The following is a 19,518-nucleotide window of genomic DNA, read 5'->3' as shown; positions in this document are numbered from 1 at the left end:
GAAGGAGATGAGGGTTTGGGACGGATTTTGGAAGGGGTTGCAAGGTTATCTCCTACAATTCATGCAGTTACATTCATGTTTGAATGGACGGTCTGGCCTACGTGGCTCTAATTTATTGGTGGGCTGTTTTTTGGTAGATGACAAACTGACCGGTTATAAGATTATCTCTTAAAAATAATATAATTTATCTTTAAAACTATTTTTTTTTCAAAGCTTTTAAATATGTCAAATCTTTAAGAGATGTATACCATTATTTGAACATAAGTTTGATCCATTTTTTTTTATGGGTTTTCTCAATTGTTAGTAAATATTTAAATATTTTGAAAAACTAATGGATGAAAGCAAAGCATGGTCTATTTTATTCCAGCTACAAGTGGACTTGAACTGGACTGCTCTCAATCCACCCCAGAAATGGATTATATATATATCATCGACATTTTTATTGATCTGCAGTATCGACATTGATGCTGATTTTTGTTTCATCTTTGCATGCAGCCACCTCCTTATTCTTATAATAAATCACATCCGACTGGGGATGAGACTATCTCTTGCACTGAATCTGTTGGCGCAATTTTTATTTTCAAAGTCTCATCCTACAACTTGGTTTCGTTATTTGGTTGACAACCTCAAGGTGGTTTCTCATCCACCTTAAGTTTGAAGGGGCCTGTTAGTATTAGTGCATATATGTTATGTGAGTCCCACAATTGTTGAGTAATGCTTTTGTATATCCTTTGGCCTCTTATATATAGGTCACCTTGTATAACACAATTGGAATACAGAATTCATGATTAATACAACTCTAACATTAAAGATTCATTGAAAAATTTGAAAATTTACTAGGTTTGGATGTTAAGATGAGTTGAATTGAGTTGTGAATAGTAATAATTTATAGTTCCATTTAGATGAGTTTAACTTTTTTAGGTTGAAATGAGATTTTCTTATTTAGTGCTATGTTAATTTTTTAAATATTAATAAACACTCAATAAATGTTTAGTGGTGTTATATTTCTTTCTTTTGCTAGGCCTTGAAAGTTTCAATAATCATTTGAAGAGATCTTCATTCTCAATGATTGGTACACAGCACATCAGCTATCTGAAAACGTAAATGGCCACCGATCGAAGGGACAAAGGTCTCTCCATAATATTATTAATAGATCAAACCCGAAAACGTAACCTATGCTGCTTTTTCTCCTTTTCCTGATCTCCACCTTTAAACAAAATAGTTTACTAATGAGATGAGAGGATAATTCCTACGCACTTGATCATGATGGCAAAATGAAAGTACATGAAATTAACCGAATAAAAACTACATGAAAGCAGAAATAAATTCCTTCAGGTACTGATCTACGTGGTTCTAGCAGTTGGACATGGAGGAACAGATACATCGGTAATCCCTTCTAACATCAAGAGCACACTTTTCATAGAAGGACGAAGAGCTGGTTCATCTTGAATACACCAAAGTCCTGCCTTAATCATGTTCTCCAAGGTGATCTTATCTACTTCTTCCCACTTCACAATCTTTTCTAACTCTCCAGCAAGAAAGCATTGGTAGATCCAATCAGAAAGAATCATCTCATCGTTGTTTGAAATGTCAAGCTCTAGGTTCCTTCTGCAACATAAAATTTCGAAAAGTACTATTCCATAGCTGTAAACATCAGCCTTCACTGATATTGGGGTGTTCTTTTGCCATTCTGGTGCTAAGTACCCCCTTGTTCCTCTTACACCGGTGAACGTCCTTGTTTGATCTGGCATTAGAAGTTTTGCAAGCCCGAAATCAGAGATTTTAGCAGTCCAAAACTCATCCATCAAAATATTATGAGGCTTTATGTCACAGTGAATAATTGGGGCCTCGCACTCTTCATGTAGATAGAGGATTCCTCTTGCAACATCCTGTGCAATTCTTACTCTGTCATTCCAATCTGGACGCATTGGAGCTCTAAAAAGAAGATCTGCAAGGGAGCCATTGCTCAAATATTCGTAAACTAGAAGCCTTTTAGAGCCCTCAGCACAGTAACCCAATAAACGAACCAAGTTCCTATGGTGGGTTCTCCCAATTGCTTGCATCTCTGCTCGGAATTCCCTCTCACCATCTTCAATTACCTTCTCCAGTCTCTTCACTGCAACAAGTCTTTTAGCTTTGTATAGCGCCCCTTTGTAAACTGCTCCAAAAGAGCCCTTGCCTATCTCTTCTTTGAAACCATTTGTTGCTCTTTTGAGCTCATTATATGTAAACAATCTTAAGGTTATTTCTTCAGCCGGACCCACGTTTCCATTCTCTAAAAGTCTTTCGTACCTAAAGACTCGACTTTTGAAAATGAAAAGGCCAGAGATTGTAAGGGAAACAACTGAAAATACAGTAAAACCAAAGGTCATAAGAAGGATTTGTACTATTGCTGTTTTGCGCACGACAACGAGTGGCTTCTTAGGGGTATGAACAGTTTCATTAATGCCGCTCTTAATTCTTCTCGTGCCAACCTTCAAGAATGCCGTGAACCCTCCCTTTCCTTCATCTAATCTCCTTACAAATGTCAGTGGAAGGGAGTATTTCCTACAAAGCTTACTGATCCCTTGGCTGTCGAACAGTGCGGCCCCACAATTGCATTCTTCCAAACAAGACCTTTTGCAATCTTCCTCTGACATTGATGCTTCAGCATAAGGACGATCTTTCCAGTGCATGTTCTTCATGGTTTCGATACTATAAAAGGTTGCATTAATTTCTTTTCCACCTCTACACCCTGCTTCCGGGAAGTTTCTCTCACAGCCAAGAGATACGCCGCTGCCTACGAAACTACTGTTGGTCCCAGGAAGGCAATTACAATATGGTTTGTTGTCATTGTATGTGCAATAGCTGTTAAAACCACAGAAAGATTTCACTTCACATAGACTCTTCAACGCTTCCCATACAGTATTTGATCCATTGAAGTTGCCACTATCATCATAGGCGTGAGAGTAGAGTCGGAAAATTCCATCAGAATCAAGCGTTGCACGATAAATGGTATTGCCAGTGTTGTCGCTTCCCCCATCACAAACTGGATGCTTTAAACTTGTGCCATTGAAGATAGCCAAAAGGCCTGTATTATTGAGATAAAGTACTAGTTGACACTTGGAATTACCACAAGGGGCAGTATCTGTGCTCCAGTAAGCATCTCCAGGGGTGTTTCCTGTGTTTGCTGGGTATAAAACAAGGTTTCCATCCATCTGCATCTCGAGATGAAACCGTCCAGTTGAAAACTCTGTTAAACTGGATACGAGTCGCCCGCCATTGAATAAAGTCTGACCTCCTAAAATGGTGTCGGTAGGATGTTCAAAACTCTGCCAAATGATCTTGGAATCCTTGTCATAGAGCACGAAGTTACCAGAATCAAGCATGGAGGCATAAGCAGCGGCTGTTGCACCAGCAATGAGTTTCTCTTGTCCTTGCTCAGTTCTCAAAAGAAGGTTTCCCTTCTTGGTAAAGTTCAGATTTACATTCGAGGTGAGCGGCGGATCATCACGAAATGCCGTCCATACAACTATTCTTTTGTCTCCAACCAACCAAATTCCAACTTCAAAGCCATTCCCGTTTTTCTGATAAAAACCAAAGGCAAAGCGGCCAGATGGAGAAAGCCAGGAAGTGGGATCTATTGTGGGGTGGATTGAAAAGCCTGTTGTAATATTGCGAGATTGCTTTGGCGCTTGAGCTCTTCCAGTTGCGATGGAAATAAGAAAGAGGAAGAAAACAAAGGATACCATGGGAGCCATGAGCGGGGAGGGACGAAAGAGATTGGTAGTATCGGTTTCAGGATTGATCAATTAATTAATAGATAGGATCGAGGCCCAGAAACAAGAGAAATATTCAGTACACGGTAATCTTTGACTTCTAAACTAACGTAAATCTTTGGTTCATTGTCTTGGAAAATATTCATAAATGGTCAAGGCCGCCTTTAAAGACTAGACGCAGCGTGAACGATTGGACATGCATTAATACCTTGTTATTACATATCTTCACAGGCTTTGTTAATTTTGAGATGAATAAATTTTTTTTTAAATAGTAATAAAATAATTGAATTAATATATTTTATTAGATTTTTAATAAAATTAAAAATTAAATAAAAGTATTATAAAATTAAAATATTATTTTTTTAAAATTTAAAAAATTAATATTATTTTTTTTATTTTGTTTGAAAGTTTAGAAAAATTACAATGATTAAGTACTAATAATTAGTTAAAAAAATTAAAAATTAAAAATTAAAAATTAAAAAATATTTATATTTAATTAGTATTTAGATATTGATCAGATTGGATAAGATTTACATCCAAACCAGTCCTTACAATTTAATTCCGAGATTATCTAAATAGAAACTTTTTAAGTCGCAATTACCGGTCCGTAGAAAAATCTTCACCCTTGTAAGAACGTGAACACTACTTTTTTTTCTAAAAACAAAAGAAAAAGAGATCAAGTAAAGAGATTAAGATCGATCAACTTGTTTAACAAAAATTTTAGAGAACAGAAAAATGCTAAACATTGACAGTACTCTTTTAAAAGTTGTAAAAGTACTATTGTATAGTGTTCAGAGGCATGTGATTAATTTACACAAAATATATATTTTATTAATTAAGAAATGAGTCTTGTTAGGTAGCACCCCATTTGATAATCATTTCTGAGAACAGAAAAATAAAATCAATCAATTTTACAGTGGTTATTGATTTCTCCATATTTGTTTCTTTGGCTTTTTCACTGCTTACTCTTCTATCGTTTTATTATTATCTTTTCAATAACCAAAAAAGGCTACTCCTTTTATTATAGCTATTTACTTTATCGCTTTTTCCGTTATTTATCGCTTTATCACCGCTTTAACTATTCTACTTTAATTATTTCCACACGTTATGTGGGTGGACGACTAGTCAACTACAAAGACTTCCCTTACCCACATCTAGTATTATCTAGTACCCAACCCAAGACTTCAAGTTTAGAAATGACCAAGTCTTCAAGTTTAGAAATGACCAAGACATTAAGTTTAGAGACCAAGACTTCAAGTTTAGAAATGACCAAGTCGAAATGACCAAGACTTTAAGTTTAGAGACCAAGTCTTCAAGTTTAGAAATGACCAAGTCTTCAGGCTGAATATGTTTAGAAACACAATTATTCTTAGATATTTTTAGACTATTTTATTACTTGTTAAGACATGTTTTATAACCACCAGCTTCGAATCCCACCGAGCATATGCAAAAGAATAAAATGGGGGTTGTCAAGTATGTCTTTGATACATCTAATACCAAAGTCAAAAAATAATCTACCAGAAGAAAAGAGAGAGAGAGCTAAGAGTTTGATGATAGTGATTACCCTATCTCCTTTGCTTGCTCTCTTTTATTTATACCTTATCCCTGGAGTGGTATCTGATTTCCTTGTCTATGTAATAACCACTTTCGATTTCGAAAGGCATTACGTCATATTTAGTGCGGTCATTCCTATCACGGATAGGACCTTAACCTCTGGTGCAGGCCATTCAATGTCGCATTTAATGCAGCTAATCCTGTCAGGGATAGGATCCCGATCGACCTAAGAGTACGTTGCTTGCTCCTCTCTTCTTGGGTCGGCCTGGGTCTCCTTCATTTCACTTCCTGGCCCGCCAATTAGTCACCGGTGTCTAGTTTTGGAGAAGTGGGTCGGGTTTGGCCCTACTGAGATACTCTGAGAGTATCTTGGATCATCTGTAAATATATAGTAGTGAAATAGTTTGTAAATAGTAATAAAATAATAATATTAAATTATTTATTAATAATATTAAATTATTTATAAATAAAAGTAAAGTAGTCTAAGAATGTCTGAAAATAACTATGTTCCCAAATAGACCTTTAGTATCTCAAATCCTTAAAACATATAGCCCTATAAGACTGTTTACTGCCCAAACCAACCGTTGGGTACCCCGAAAAATGTATGGCAATACGAAAAAAGAATTACTGAACAACCTAGCCTAATGGATTTGATTAAGGAAAAGTCTATTATGCCGCTCAAATGATGCTGCTCGATTTGACCACTCGGTTTTTTTTTTATCAAATAATGAAGAAAATAATTTTAAATATATTGATATATTTTTTATTTTTTAAAAATATTTAAATAAATTAAAAAAATTATAAATAAAAAAAATTAATTTTATAACTAACAGTCAAACCAAATAGTGCCGCTAGAGTAGCACCGCTCTTTGATTAATATATATTCCAAGCCTTCCAATGCTAAAAGATGCACACTTGACTTACCCTCATCCGATACTGTTTACTACCAACCACCCTATGGTCAAGTCCCAAAAAACGTTCAGCAATGGTACTTAAAAGTTAAAACGTACACGGAATCTATACATATATAAAAGCTGAATGGATATGATATTCCAAGTCCAGAAAATGCAGACTTTGACTTACATTCATTTAATTTAGCACCAACCCCAATTGTCAGGTCCAAGGACGTTGGCGTTGATACAAGGAAGAACTAAATAACTTAATAGAAGGGATATGATTAATCTTTTGACTAATATTAGATATAATTTTAGGATGTCTCATATGCTTTTTTTGAAAAAAATTGAAATCTATCGTAAAAATACATGTTTTTTCATATGGGTATCAAGTATACTCCAGTTGTTTAAAAAAAAAATACACCTGTGTATCTGGAGATTATATAAATTATAAACTAATTTTCTTGATGTTCCAAGCATTTCAAGTCCAGCTAGTCCTCGTCTGGTAGATTGGTATGGTACAGTTTCAACTGCCAATAAAGACCATGGTATAGGTCATTGAGGAGTGGGCATCTTGGTTTTATCCCAAAAGGGCTTTCAACATCTAAGAGCACTAGCATCCAGCTCCCTATACATTCTTCTACTCCAAATTTTAGGATGCAATTTGGAGAAAACTTGCATTTCATCTTCACATTTGATTCCCTACTTTAGGGTTTATGTTTACGTGCATTTCATTTTCTCGTGTCCATCATTCTCTTCCCTTCCCGCGTTTAGTGTCCATCGTGCCCTAGTGCTATTTGCTCTCTCTCGCACTTGTCCATTGACAGCAACCCCTCCAACATTTTTCACGATAGGTAAAATTTTGTCTCACAAACTCACACAAATTTTCACAATAACCATTTCATTCTCTCACAAACTCACACACACAGTCCCTGTCTCTCATGTCGTCAGTTTTGAGAGAACTTTTGTGCTCGATTTTGTTTGTGCTTTACCATTTTGGGTCTTTGTAACTCCATTGTTGAATATTGAGGTACATCTCGAAAATCCCAGCCCACTAGACCAAATTGGTTTCTGTGTATGCTTCTCTTGGGTTTCTATAATGGCGATTTTTGTACATGTTTTGGAAAAAAAAGTTATAAAATCAATGACCAACCCATCACGAAATATTGCCTACCTGTTTGATTTGTGTTTTGTAAAATTGAGGTGTTCTGATATTCAATTTAGCTTTGTCATTTTAATATGCTACGAATTTGACATGCTTATGCTTTGTTTCACTATCAGTGAGCAACCCATACATATTCATTGTTTGTTTGATTTATGTTTTGTGAAATTTATGTATTCTGCTATTCAATCTAACTTTGTCATTTCAATGTGCCTAGAATTTGACATTTTTATGCTTTCTTTCACTGTCACTGACCAACCCATACAGATTTATTGCTTGTTTATTTGTGTTTTATGAAATTTATGGCTTCTGCTATTCAATCTAACTTTGCCATTTTAGTGTGCCTAGAATTTGATATGCTTATGCTTTGTTTCACTGTCAGTGACCAACCTATACAAATTCACTACTTGTTTGATTTTTGTTTTGTAAAATTTATGTCTAATTTATTCGGTCTAGCTTGCCATTTGATTTCTATGAATAATTTCACATGCAACTCTAATGTGCTTTGTTTCACTGTCAGTTACCTTGCCCTGTTGATTGTACTTCTTGTTTGAATTCTGTTTTGTGTAATTATCGTGTAATTTATTCAATCTAGCTTGTTATTTCACTCTGTGTAATTTAAGATGTTGATATAGTAGTTAAAATCAATGAACTTGCCATTTTCTTCTACTGTTTGTGAAATTCATGTTTTGTGTACTTTCTTGTGTTTATTCAATCTAGCTCTACATTTATGATTCTATTAAGATTTTCACATTCTTATGTGCTTGGATTTTCACATGATTTCATTTTTTGCTTACATAAATGTTCTGTAATATATTCAAGTGAGCTTGCCATTTTTTTCTATGAATAAGTTTGGTAACTTTTTATATTTTCAGAGTTAAAGATCGTAACTTTTGTGAATTGTAAACTTTGATAACTTTTTCTAAATTCAAAGTTAACAATCGAATAAGGAAATAATATGATCTCAAATTTTATTCATATATGCTTCTTTATTTTCTGTTTGGGCAAGCTGACACTTCGTTTTGCTCCCATATTGCTATGATGGTTGGCTTCAGCAGTTGTTGGCTTTTTGGTTCTTATTGTTGATTCTTTATTTATTTTTTCTCACTGTCATTACTTTGTTATTTGTAGCTTTAATTCTTGATATGTCGAGGCTGTCGTTGGGGTTGTATGTGTAATGTAATTAGGCTGTGATGATGGTTAAATTGAATATGATAAATGTGTAAAATCACAACTTCTGTGAATGAGACTAGCTCGATATGGCAAGATAACCCAGATCGTACTTTTTTTGTAAAAGTTTCACAAAGGCAACCGTTTTGCAGCCATTCGAGTTTGTGTTATGTGTTTACCTATGCCTGAATAAAAAAAACCATTTTGAGCCTCTTTCCAAAAAAATTTTTCCACTATTATGTAATTTATGTGTTTTTTTGTAATTTTTACTATTCTGCTATGATTTAGGCATGTTCTTTAGTTTTGTTGGTTTGATTAATTTTCCTTTTTCGTGTTCTACTATTCAATTCTGTTGATTTGATTACTTTGTCATTTCTGATGCTTTGTTATTTAGTTCTGTTGGTTGGATTACTTTGCCATTTTTACTATTTTGGTATTCAGTTATGTTGGTTGGATTAGTTTCATCTCTTTGTTGTTCAATTGTGTTTAAACCTGAAAGCTTCTTATTTTCATTCCAATGTTGTGATGCTTCCATGCTGTTTCAACCTAAAGTCTTGATTATTTTTTATAAACTCCCCCAGTTATGAAGTTCTTTGCCTCGTTGGATTATTTACTTCTTTGAAATATCACAGTTACTTAACAATTTAGAATTGTTATTCAAAAAATATGGATGTGAGATATCTATAGGCTTGCTTACCTAAATCACAAAGTTATACATACTGTTCAGTTTTGTGAAACTTTGATTTGAGATATATACCTGCATGTTGTTCAGTTTTGTGAAACTTAGTACTCAATTTTGTTATTTAGGTATTCTACTACACTATAGGCATGTTGTTCAGTTTTGTGAAAGTTTGATTACTTTGATGAGTTTGTTGTTCAGTTATGATTGAGCTGTGATATTTAGTTTTTTTGGTTGGATAAGTTTCTTATTTCACTAGTTTTGACGTGTGATCTATGCTAAACATCATTTCATCTTCCTCAAACCTACATTATTTCTTGCAGTTGGTTATTCTGGTTTGATTTTGGCATGCTTCTAATAGGTTTTGTTGGTTGGATTATTTTGGTACCCCATGGTGTTTGTAGTGCTACATGCTTATGTTGTTCAGTTTTCTTTCGTCAATTAGCTTCTTCTTTTGATTCATTGTCCTTGTCTATCCCCCTCAACTGTGATGATAACAAAGTTGAGCGGGGATATAGAAAATTTGGCACATACTCCATGGCAGGGTAACCCGGACGGCCAATCACTACTGGAAACCGATTGATGCAGCCATTGAAGATGTTGCCACTCCCTATATGTTTCCATTCATTGCCTAAGCCCGTTCCGAAAATCTCTAGTCTATTATTCTTGAATTTCTAACATGTCTACCAACTCTTGTGTGTCTAGAATTTGTTAGAAATGGATTTCTGAGATCACGGGCATATGTACTACCCTCCTCAGCTAAGACCCTCCCATTGACCACACTTACGTTAGTCAAACTCAACAATCTCTTGTGACGCTAGACTACTCTCAACCCCCACCCCAAATAGAGCATCTGGCTGCAAAACAATCTGCTAGGGGTGCGAACTTCACCCAAAAATAAGATAAGTTACTTGTCTTGACATGATTGAATACGAGCGTAGATGTCATTTAAGGAACGGACCAAAAAAAGGCCCAACTTTGGGATAAAATTTTGGATTACTTCAATGAGTTTAAAAAAAGTATGACTGAGCTGAGTGTAGGGACCTTAATACATCAGTGGTTGGCCATTCAAAAGGCGACCAACAAATTTTGTGCAAAACTAGCCCAAATCGAAGGGTTGAATCAAAGTGACATGACTAAGCAAGACAAGGTATAACCATCCACTATTAATAACTTTTTGTAGCTACCACTTTTTTTTGTTTCTGTTACCATTCTGTTTGGTAATATTTTATGTTTCTCTCTTTAATTGCAAGTTTGACAAAGCGAAGATCATGTATCAATCGTTGGAGAATACTGTCTTTCAGCTCGATCATTGTTAACGCATGTTGAAGGACCAACCCAAATGGATTCAACGTTACACAAAAGAAGGTTGAAAGCGAAGGTCGACGATGTTCCCGATCCCAACTCATACTCAACTGCAATTGTAAATTCAGCAAATGATATCAAGGTGGAGAATGTCATGGACAATGATGTCGTTGAATTTGAGAGGCCAATGGGAAGGAAAGCTAAGAAAGCAACACGTAAGGCCTAAGGCAAGCCAGTAAAGGATTTTGTTCAAATAAGCAAGATAAAGTACACTGTTATCGAGGAGTCACGCGCTCAGGAGAAAGTGTTTTCCCTCTAAAGGCTGAAAAGATGCAATATGATCTAGAAAGAGAGGGACATAAAATACGACAAGAGAACGAGAGACTAAAGTTGGAGCCCGAGAGACTGGAATTCGCCTGGTTACAAGCGGAGGAGAGAGTAGAGAGTGAGCGGTTGGAGAGAGAGAGCAGTGAATCATGCTGATCGAAGTGATCACCTTGCTTGGACTACAACGAGCATATTTCCAGTAACGTCAAAGGGAAATCGTTGCGAGACATAATGCTGAAAATCATTGACTTAGTTTTTTTATAAAATTTATTTGTTATTGATGCATTCTCCAATTTGTATAATTTTTTTTAACGTTAGTCAGTGACTTTGCATTATTGGTTAGCTATTATTGTTAAGAAACTTAGATGTTTGTATGTTATACTTTGTAAGTTTGGTAGTATTTATTCTGGAAGCTTAAAGTTTTTTACAATGATTTGTACATGGATATAAGATGATTAACAAAGCATTACAACTGCTTAAAATATTACAGATAATGAACATATTACAACTTTATTTAGCATGTTCTTCAAGTGAACAATTTTTAGGGAATGGAAGTTGAATAAGTAGGAATATCTAGTCACCTTTAATAACATCATAAATTGTAGTGGATTGCAGCTATTCTATTTTTGGGAATATAATTTTCATTGATGCTCAATTAGGTCTGATTGGAGCCGATGATGTGCCGAAGTGTCTCTAATTTCATGATGACGCTGAATGAACTCCATAAGTTCAATTGTAGGATTGCGCGATAGTTGAGGAAGATCATCATCAACTTGATCATACTCAAACTTGAGACCCTAATTATCATCACTCTCATCTTTAATGATCATGTTATGTAGAATAACACATGTTTTCGTTATATTTTTCAGATCCCTGGTTTTGAACATTCGAGTAGGACCACAAACGATTACAAATTGTTGTTGAAGGATCCCAAATGCTCGCTCTACATCCTTTCTTGTTGATTCATGTGCTGCTACAAAATATTTCTTCTTATTCTCTTGTGAATATGTAATAGTCTTCACAAATGTTGACTACTTTGTATAAATATCGTTGACAAGATAGTAACCCATAGTGTAGTCATTGTCATTGATTGAGTAATTTACTAGAGGAGCACGCCCTTTGACAAGTTCAGTGAAAATAAAAATTTCTCTAACACATTGATATCGTTCTGCGAACCAAGTAATCCAAGAAATGCATGACATATCCAAAGATCATATGAAGCAACTACTTTTAGTATAATAGTTGGTTCACGGCACTAGTTGAAATACATACATTTCCAGGCAACGAGACAATTTTTTCACTTCTAATGCATGCAATCAATGCTTGCTAGCATCTCTGGGAATCCAAGTTGTTCACCAACAACGAGCAATTGAGCAATATCAGTGGCATTTGAAGACCACAAATATTCATTAGAAAAAACATTTACAATTGTGGTTACAAATTTTTTTAGGTTTTCCATTGCGGTGCTTTCTTCAATCTATATGTATTCATCTATAAAATCAACAGTTACTTCATACGCAAGTATTCTAAGTGTAGTAGTTATTTTTTACAAGGAAAATAGACCGAGTCTTCTAGCATTATCTCTTCTTTGGATGAAATAGAGCTCGTAAGCCTCTATCTCATGTGGAATACGAAGGAATAGAGGAAGATTAATATGAAATCTCCTTCAAAAAAAATTGGAATGATATATTGGTGCTTCAGCAAAATGGTCACGAAATAGCCGTTCGTGCATTTGAATATGATCACACCGAATATACTTACGACTTTGGCAATTGCGACGATAACTCAATGTTGATCCGGGATCATCATTAAGAACAACCTCTAACTCAACTTCAAATGATAAATTAAGCAACAATTTACATAATAATAAACGAGTCATTTAAGAAGTAGTGGAAAATGAGGCCAAAATGAAAATTTCTCTTTAGATGAAATGAGATTTAGGTTGATGAAGATGTGAATATTTTGAATGGAGAAATATTATTTTAATAGAATAGAGAATGAGATATAGAATGTTTTAGAAAGATAAGTAAAATTAAAAAAAAAAAAAGTGTGTTTTTTAATCAAATTTTAAGGAAACTTGTAGAAACTGAAACTTATATAGGAACCAACGTGATGGTCTAAAGGCCGTATTGTTTTTCGCAAACCAGTGAGTTCTTGAAGAAAATTGTAGCATCTTGTCGCCTTCTACGCGTGACTTTTCTTCATTTTCCTTTTATTATTCCTTCTCACATTTTTCTTCGTTAACGATATACGTAAGCGACAACTGGACAGAATGGTTAAATTCGGACTTTGGTGGGTGAGTCGTCGCTGTTTCAAGGGACTGTTGATATTTCAATCCCTCCAACTCTAGACTTCTTTTCTCACTGCCCTCTAAAATGGGTTTGCACTTGCATCCGTCTCTAAAGTCCAAAAAACAAAGGCGCAATGGTCTTGTTGTTCAACACACAAGTCTTGTTGATCAGAAAACAGAGAGAGGGATACAATCGTTTTGCTGCTTTAAATGTCTTGTATTCTCTGCTTTTCTGTTAAACCACTGTTCTCAATATACTGGAAGCCATGGTTTACTGGTTGTCATGCAAAGAAGTGAAGAACTACTTCATATCAAACGAAGTTATCCATCTCTATCTGCATTTCCAGTGAAGACACCCATTTTCTTGTAATTCTGTAATACATAGTTTACGATGAAATTTTGGCTATCTTATACATGAAGTATCTCATTTCTAGGCTAATTTACTAATGTTAAAAATGTGGTATTAAAGTTTCTACTTGTAAATAGAACACCAAAACTCATTTGGTAGGAATACTGCTTTACATAGAAGTTGGCCTAAAAAATTTCCAATCATGGTCTTTGACACAAACAAGAACCTTTCAGTAGATGAGTGCAACAAAGTCATATTGGCGGATTGAACGCATGTTGACTGAACGTTTCAAATCGTACAAGACATTGGTAATCCCAGAATAACTTGAAATGAAGAGTTGAAAATGCATAAAAGCAACAACTTGACACATAGTGTCACTGTCGCAGCTGCTCATTTTACAAACAAAAATCTCATGTAGCTGTTGTTGTAATAATAACTTTGGCCTAGTAAATTGGTGTTTCCCGGTGAAATACGAAAAATGATACTGGCTGGAATGTAACTGGACGGCAGATAAAATGATCACCCAATCCAGCTTCACATGATTGGCTCTGACTCGCCAGGGTCATCAATGACAGGTTCATAGACAGAAATCACCCCTCAACTCTCTCAATTCTCCAGCACTAATATTTTGAAACGTTGTCCAGAGTATTGAAAACATTTTGTATAGTAACCTCCTCCACAATCACAACCTTGTCTCTTGATTTAGAACCAGAACCTATAGACACTTGCCTTCTCTTCACCCCCAAAACCTGTTGTTTGGAGAGAATGAAGACACAAAGTTTCAATGTATATAACATCAATGAACTCCAACCATGTAAGCAAAACAGAGAAGTAATGTCAATTGCTTGGAAGAACAAACAAAAAGAATTGCGCAGAAAATATTAAGTAACTTTTTGACCACATTAGTGACATTAATATATTCAGCCACTTATAACTTTGGATATCAAGTTGATTCACACATGCAAAAACAAAACAGAAAAAAAGAAAAGAAAACTCCTACTTAAGGACACATTACATTGGTAGCAAACACACACAAAACTACTCAAGATCACACGCCTAATATCACAGTCACATGCGCAGCATACTTTATTTGGTCAAGTTGCTCTTGAAAGGACACCTGCTACACCTATGACCTATGTCCTATCCACGTTTCCAAACACCACCATACCTAACATCAAGTCTCTCTCACACCAGCACTAGGATACTTGCACACTAGCATTACAACAACACTTGGACATTCACACTAAGCCTCCGTACATATCTGCATGTTGTTAGTTACAAGACCGAAATATCTGAAATCTTCTCGAATCCAGGGTGAAGTTTTCATCATGTGAAGATGGCTGTGCAAATATCTAGAGTAGAGAGAGATAGAGTTCTAGAGAAATGCTGGCAGTGGAATGGTGATAATGTTGTTCTAGCATATCAGTCACCACCCATCCAGTTCTAGCACATCAGTCACCACCCATCCATTTGAGTCACAATGGATATTCCAATCTACCTTTGAGCACATCCATTTTTTTTTTTTTTCTCACAAATGAAGATCTGTCACAATGATCTTGTCACCAACATGGAAGCTTTGTCCAAGCTACTTGGGCCACAAATTCTTATTAGGCTATTTCACTATAACAAGTATCATCTCCTTTATCTTGGATGTTGTTTCATGCTTCTTTCATTCAATTGATTGTATCACTTTTGCATTTTAACCTACTCTTGGAACCCATGGTCCAAGTTTTTATTTTCTCAAACTATTTTATCTTGTCACCTATAACCAAATGCGTATGATTTAACAAATGACCTAGAGTTTAACAGTGCCTTCCTTATAGAACACGTGACAAGTGTTCCTCTCCAATTACCTTCAGTGCAATTGTCACATATTAATAACTGCAAAAACGGAGTTCTTGGCTAGACCTTTATAAGATTGTATAACACCTCTAGAGAAACTTCAGGCCTATTTAAAAATCACCATTTCCAGGTACCAACAATGAAGAACACCAATTGGAAAGGGATTCTATGACTGTTGTTGATGCCATAAAATCAAAGGATGGAAAATTTACTTCTTAGGGGCCTTAGATCATGGAGATTCAGCGCATGTTGCACTGCTTTCAGATGGTTGAAGTCCTTCATGTAGGAAGACAAGGAAATGAAACCCACACCTTCTTGCTCAACATGCCAAATGGATTGTGGACACCAATCAATGGTGGCACTCTTATCCAGATTTTATATCTTCTAGAATCTAGGGTGTTGCTAGACTTTGATTTGTTGTAAATGCTTTGATGTTTACTCTGATTTGGGATGGACTAAATATTGCATTTATGTGGGTTGATTAATGTATGAAGTTCATTTTTATAAAAAAAAAAATCGATGTTGCAAGGTCTGTGCATAAGCAACCGGATGTGGCTTTCCTACGTGGGCGTGACTATAGCAGCACCCTACCTGCCGGAAACCGGAGAGTAGAGGCTTAGACGGCAGGTAAACTCCAGTCAATCCATTGAATCCAACAAAGTCTTACCCCCATCTAATGGTGTCGGTCCGATCACTTGTTTTTCTGGCACGTTAATTTAGCACGAAAGATCCACATACATCTCTTATACAAAAGCATGTAAATTAACCCAATTCATATGTCAAATTAAACAGCTTAAGTTTTATGCTAGAGATGAAATCAGAAGCTACATTTTACTGGAAAAGAAAATTGGTGTAAATAAAATATAACAAAGAAAATGAAATCAGAAATAATCAGACTGACCGAACTAATGAAATCGAGAAGTGCAGCGTTAGCTTCTCCGTCCTTTGCCGGTGCGTCTATTTGTACCCCAACTGCCTCGTCACTGAAATCTGTATTTCAGATTCACAAACAAAACAAAACAAAACACACACAAAAAAAAGAGGAGAAAATAATAGCAAAATCAAAATACGAATACGATCACAGACACTCACCAACATAAACGTGGGTAGATACGGACCTGTGATGGAGGAGGATTTGGAGCCGGGCTTAGCGTGGATAGAGATGGCAACAGAGGAAGGAGGTATTGAGCGAATACAAGAAGGAAAATTGTTTGGTTTTACAGGGGCCGAGGACTGAGCGGAGTCGGCGGTGGTGGCCTTTGCTTTTGCTTTTGCTTTGCCCTTCTTGGCCTGCGGCATATTTACGCTTCTCTTCTTCCTCTCCAAGCTTGGCTCAATCGGGCCTGTACGAGAATTCCGTCTAGACTCTTACGAAAGACAACTTTTTACTCTACAAAAAGTTAATCGCTTGTCAATTATTCTGAACAGTATTCTTGAGAAGTATTACAACTTACACACACGTCTCGATTACATAAGAAAAGTAAATTTATAGGAGACGATTTTATGTAATTAATTACAGTAATTTTATAATTCAACATATCCATTGAAATCGTTTATAAATTTATTTTTTTATAATTCTTTTATATATAACACTTATTTAGATATTTTACCATTCAAATTTTTGTCTCGTTAATTTTTATAATTTCTCTTAACTCATCTCATCTCATTTAATCATTATAATTTTTTTAAAATTTCTATATAAAATAAAATAAACAATTCAACTTTTTCAAATCTCAAAATAAAAATAATATTAAAAAAATATATTCTAACAATATTTTATTCAATTTTTAACTTTAATCTCATCTCATCTAATCTACAAAAACAAACGATCTCATTTGTTGTTTTACACAGATGAGATAAAAGTTAAAAGTTAAATAAAATATTCTTAAAATATATATTTTTTTAATTTTTTAATAGTAAATCTCACTCTTTTTCAAAAAGATTGCGCAACGATTACACCTTTTCAATTGTATCTAATGCAATCGTAGCATCGCACAATCCTGAAATGTGTAAGCGTCGCACAATCCTTTTGAAAAAGAGTGTGATCCACTATTAAAAATTTTATTTTTCTTCATGTAAATTCTTTATTTACTCAATTTTTTTAAAATAATTGTGAGACGCTTACGCACTTCATGACTACAAATATCATTTATCTTTTATTATTACCCATTTTATTTCTTTTGTCATCACTCTTCCTTGTAAACTTGATTACATGTTGCGCATCGAAGCCATTTCATGTAATTGTAAAACAATTTATTTAGAGAATTGCTACCGGGATATGGTGTACACCTTTCAATCTTATTATTTTTTTAAAAGAGAAATGATACAATTACAAAGTTTTTTTTTTTTTTTTTATAAAAGTGAACTCAAAAATTGATATAGTATTATATGATATATTATATTTATTTTATAATAAAAATAATTAATTTATAATTTAACATACCAGATTAAACCACTTTACTTTTACAAGATCTCTTCATGATTATAGCATTACTCTTTCTAAAAAAAAGTTGAAATATAATGAATTGTTCCTAACAATTAAAAAATAAAAAATAAAATCAATTAACCATTCATAGGTGGCTAGAGTGACACAACCACTTTTCTGGGATGATCGGTGTAACGCCGCGGTCCCAGAAGTCCAGGGAGTTAGGTCCTATCACTTAAAATCATCTCTTATATCTATACTAAAAAAATCCATCAAATATAAATTTACTTGTTAAAACTAAATATATATGTTCCTCTACAGTGACATCAAATATAAATCTCAACAAAATAAAGTAAAACCTACGTAAGGCCTAAAAAATGTCCACGTCTCAAATTACCCAAATCATCATAAAATAATAAATCTACTGAATAAGACTCTACAATAATTACTTGTACCATTTTGCACTTATTCCTTGACGATTATCTAAAATTATCTAAAATATATTGTGAAAATAATGGGTGAGTTATCAACAACTCAATAAGCAGAGAACATATACCAGTGTGTAAATATGAGCATTTATATAGTTTAAAATGCATAATAAAATATTTTTATTTTTAGAATGCAGAACAAAATCATGGTATATATCAAAATATCAGTGACAGCTCAAAATATTTATATTCAAAAGTCCTTTGACATAGCATAACTGAAACATTACATCATAACAGAATTCTATGTTTAACTCTCATGGTAAGATTGTACAAACTTCGACGGCCAATCGAGTAGAAACAGAATGTGAAATTTTCCCCTTATTATTCTTAGAGCTTTGAGTGTGCACCAGAAATAGAAAAGTTTGTACCAATCCAAACGGAGACCACAATTTTACACGTGGTAAGGTCAAAACAGAATAGAAACATAATGTTATGCTAGAGGTTTCCAGAGGTCACATCATATCATAATGTCATGCACAAATTTTCATATTTGCTCTTTTTGCACAGTTTAGAAATAGAATGCCAAAAATAGTTTATGTCTACATTGGTCAGAAAAATATTTTTCTCTTCTTATACAAATTTCATGAGTAATGCAGATAAAATGACCTATATTTTTTTCAAGTTTTCTTTCCATAACAAAACATGCATATTTTTCATAAAATCAACCTTAGTCTATTCGTTTTATGTAAAGTTTAGTATAAGAACCTCACTTACCTCGACTTTTTAACTCTTCTGAATTTTCTCACAACAGTGCGAAGGGAATATAAATCGTCACCTATAAAAAAATCACTTAACTTGTGTAAATTTTCCATTGAACACGTACTTCATAATTAAAACCCTAAATACATTAATTAACCTATATTTCCATAAATCTAAAGTCCATGAAATTCTATAATATTATTCCTCTCCAAATATTTATAAGATTAGACCCGAAGAATGTTTTCACCTTCAAAATATCATAAAACTATCAATCCTACTATCAACACTTATTAGACACAAGTAGTTTTGCAATTTAGAAATAACTCACGTGGGTTTCATGTGAGAAAGTTTCAGATTAGCCATTTGGTCTATGTTATATCGGAGGGGAAGGGAGAGGGGAAGGGAGAGGAAACGTGGGGAGAGATAGAGAGGGAGGGAGAAACTAACGTGAGAGAAAGGAAGGCTAAAGCTGGGTGAAGGTTGTTCATGACGGTGCAATAATGGGCACTTCAACGGTGGCTACATACATGGGTTAGAGCTAGCTGAGTAGCTCCCGACTTGGGTTTGTAGAGGCTCT

The 19,518-nt window shown here is 34.6% G+C and overlaps 2 protein-coding genes across 2 annotated transcripts; both read right to left on the bottom strand.

The window, feature by feature from the left end:
* Positions 1-1,037: 1,037 nt before the first annotated feature.
* On the bottom strand, positions 1,038-3,857 carry LOC108985892 (G-type lectin S-receptor-like serine/threonine-protein kinase LECRK1). Its single transcript, XM_018958351.2, has one exon. The coding sequence runs from the start codon at positions 3,738-3,740 to the stop codon at positions 1,344-1,346; it is 2,397 nt and encodes a 798-aa protein (XP_018813896.2). The 5' UTR covers positions 3,741-3,857; the 3' UTR covers positions 1,038-1,343.
* Positions 3,858-13,743: 9,886 nt separating this feature from the next.
* On the bottom strand, positions 13,744-16,758 carry LOC108985896 (UPF0235 protein C15orf40). Its single transcript, XM_018958355.2, has 3 exons — positions 16,448-16,758; positions 16,231-16,319; positions 13,744-14,236 (listed from the first exon to the last, which is right to left on the bottom strand). Exons 1-3 carry the CDS (start codon positions 16,626-16,628, stop codon positions 14,108-14,110), a joined length of 399 nt encoding a protein of 132 aa, XP_018813900.2. The 5' UTR covers positions 16,629-16,758; the 3' UTR covers positions 13,744-14,107.
* Positions 16,759-19,518: the final 2,760 nt, after the last annotated feature.

Source organism: Juglans regia, chromosome 10, assembly GCF_001411555.2.
Source record: "Juglans regia cultivar Chandler chromosome 10, Walnut 2.0, whole genome shotgun sequence".
Lineage (NCBI taxonomy): Eukaryota > Viridiplantae > Streptophyta > Magnoliopsida > Fagales > Juglandaceae > Juglans > Juglans regia.
This window is presented reverse-complemented; position numbering and strand designations above follow the sequence as displayed.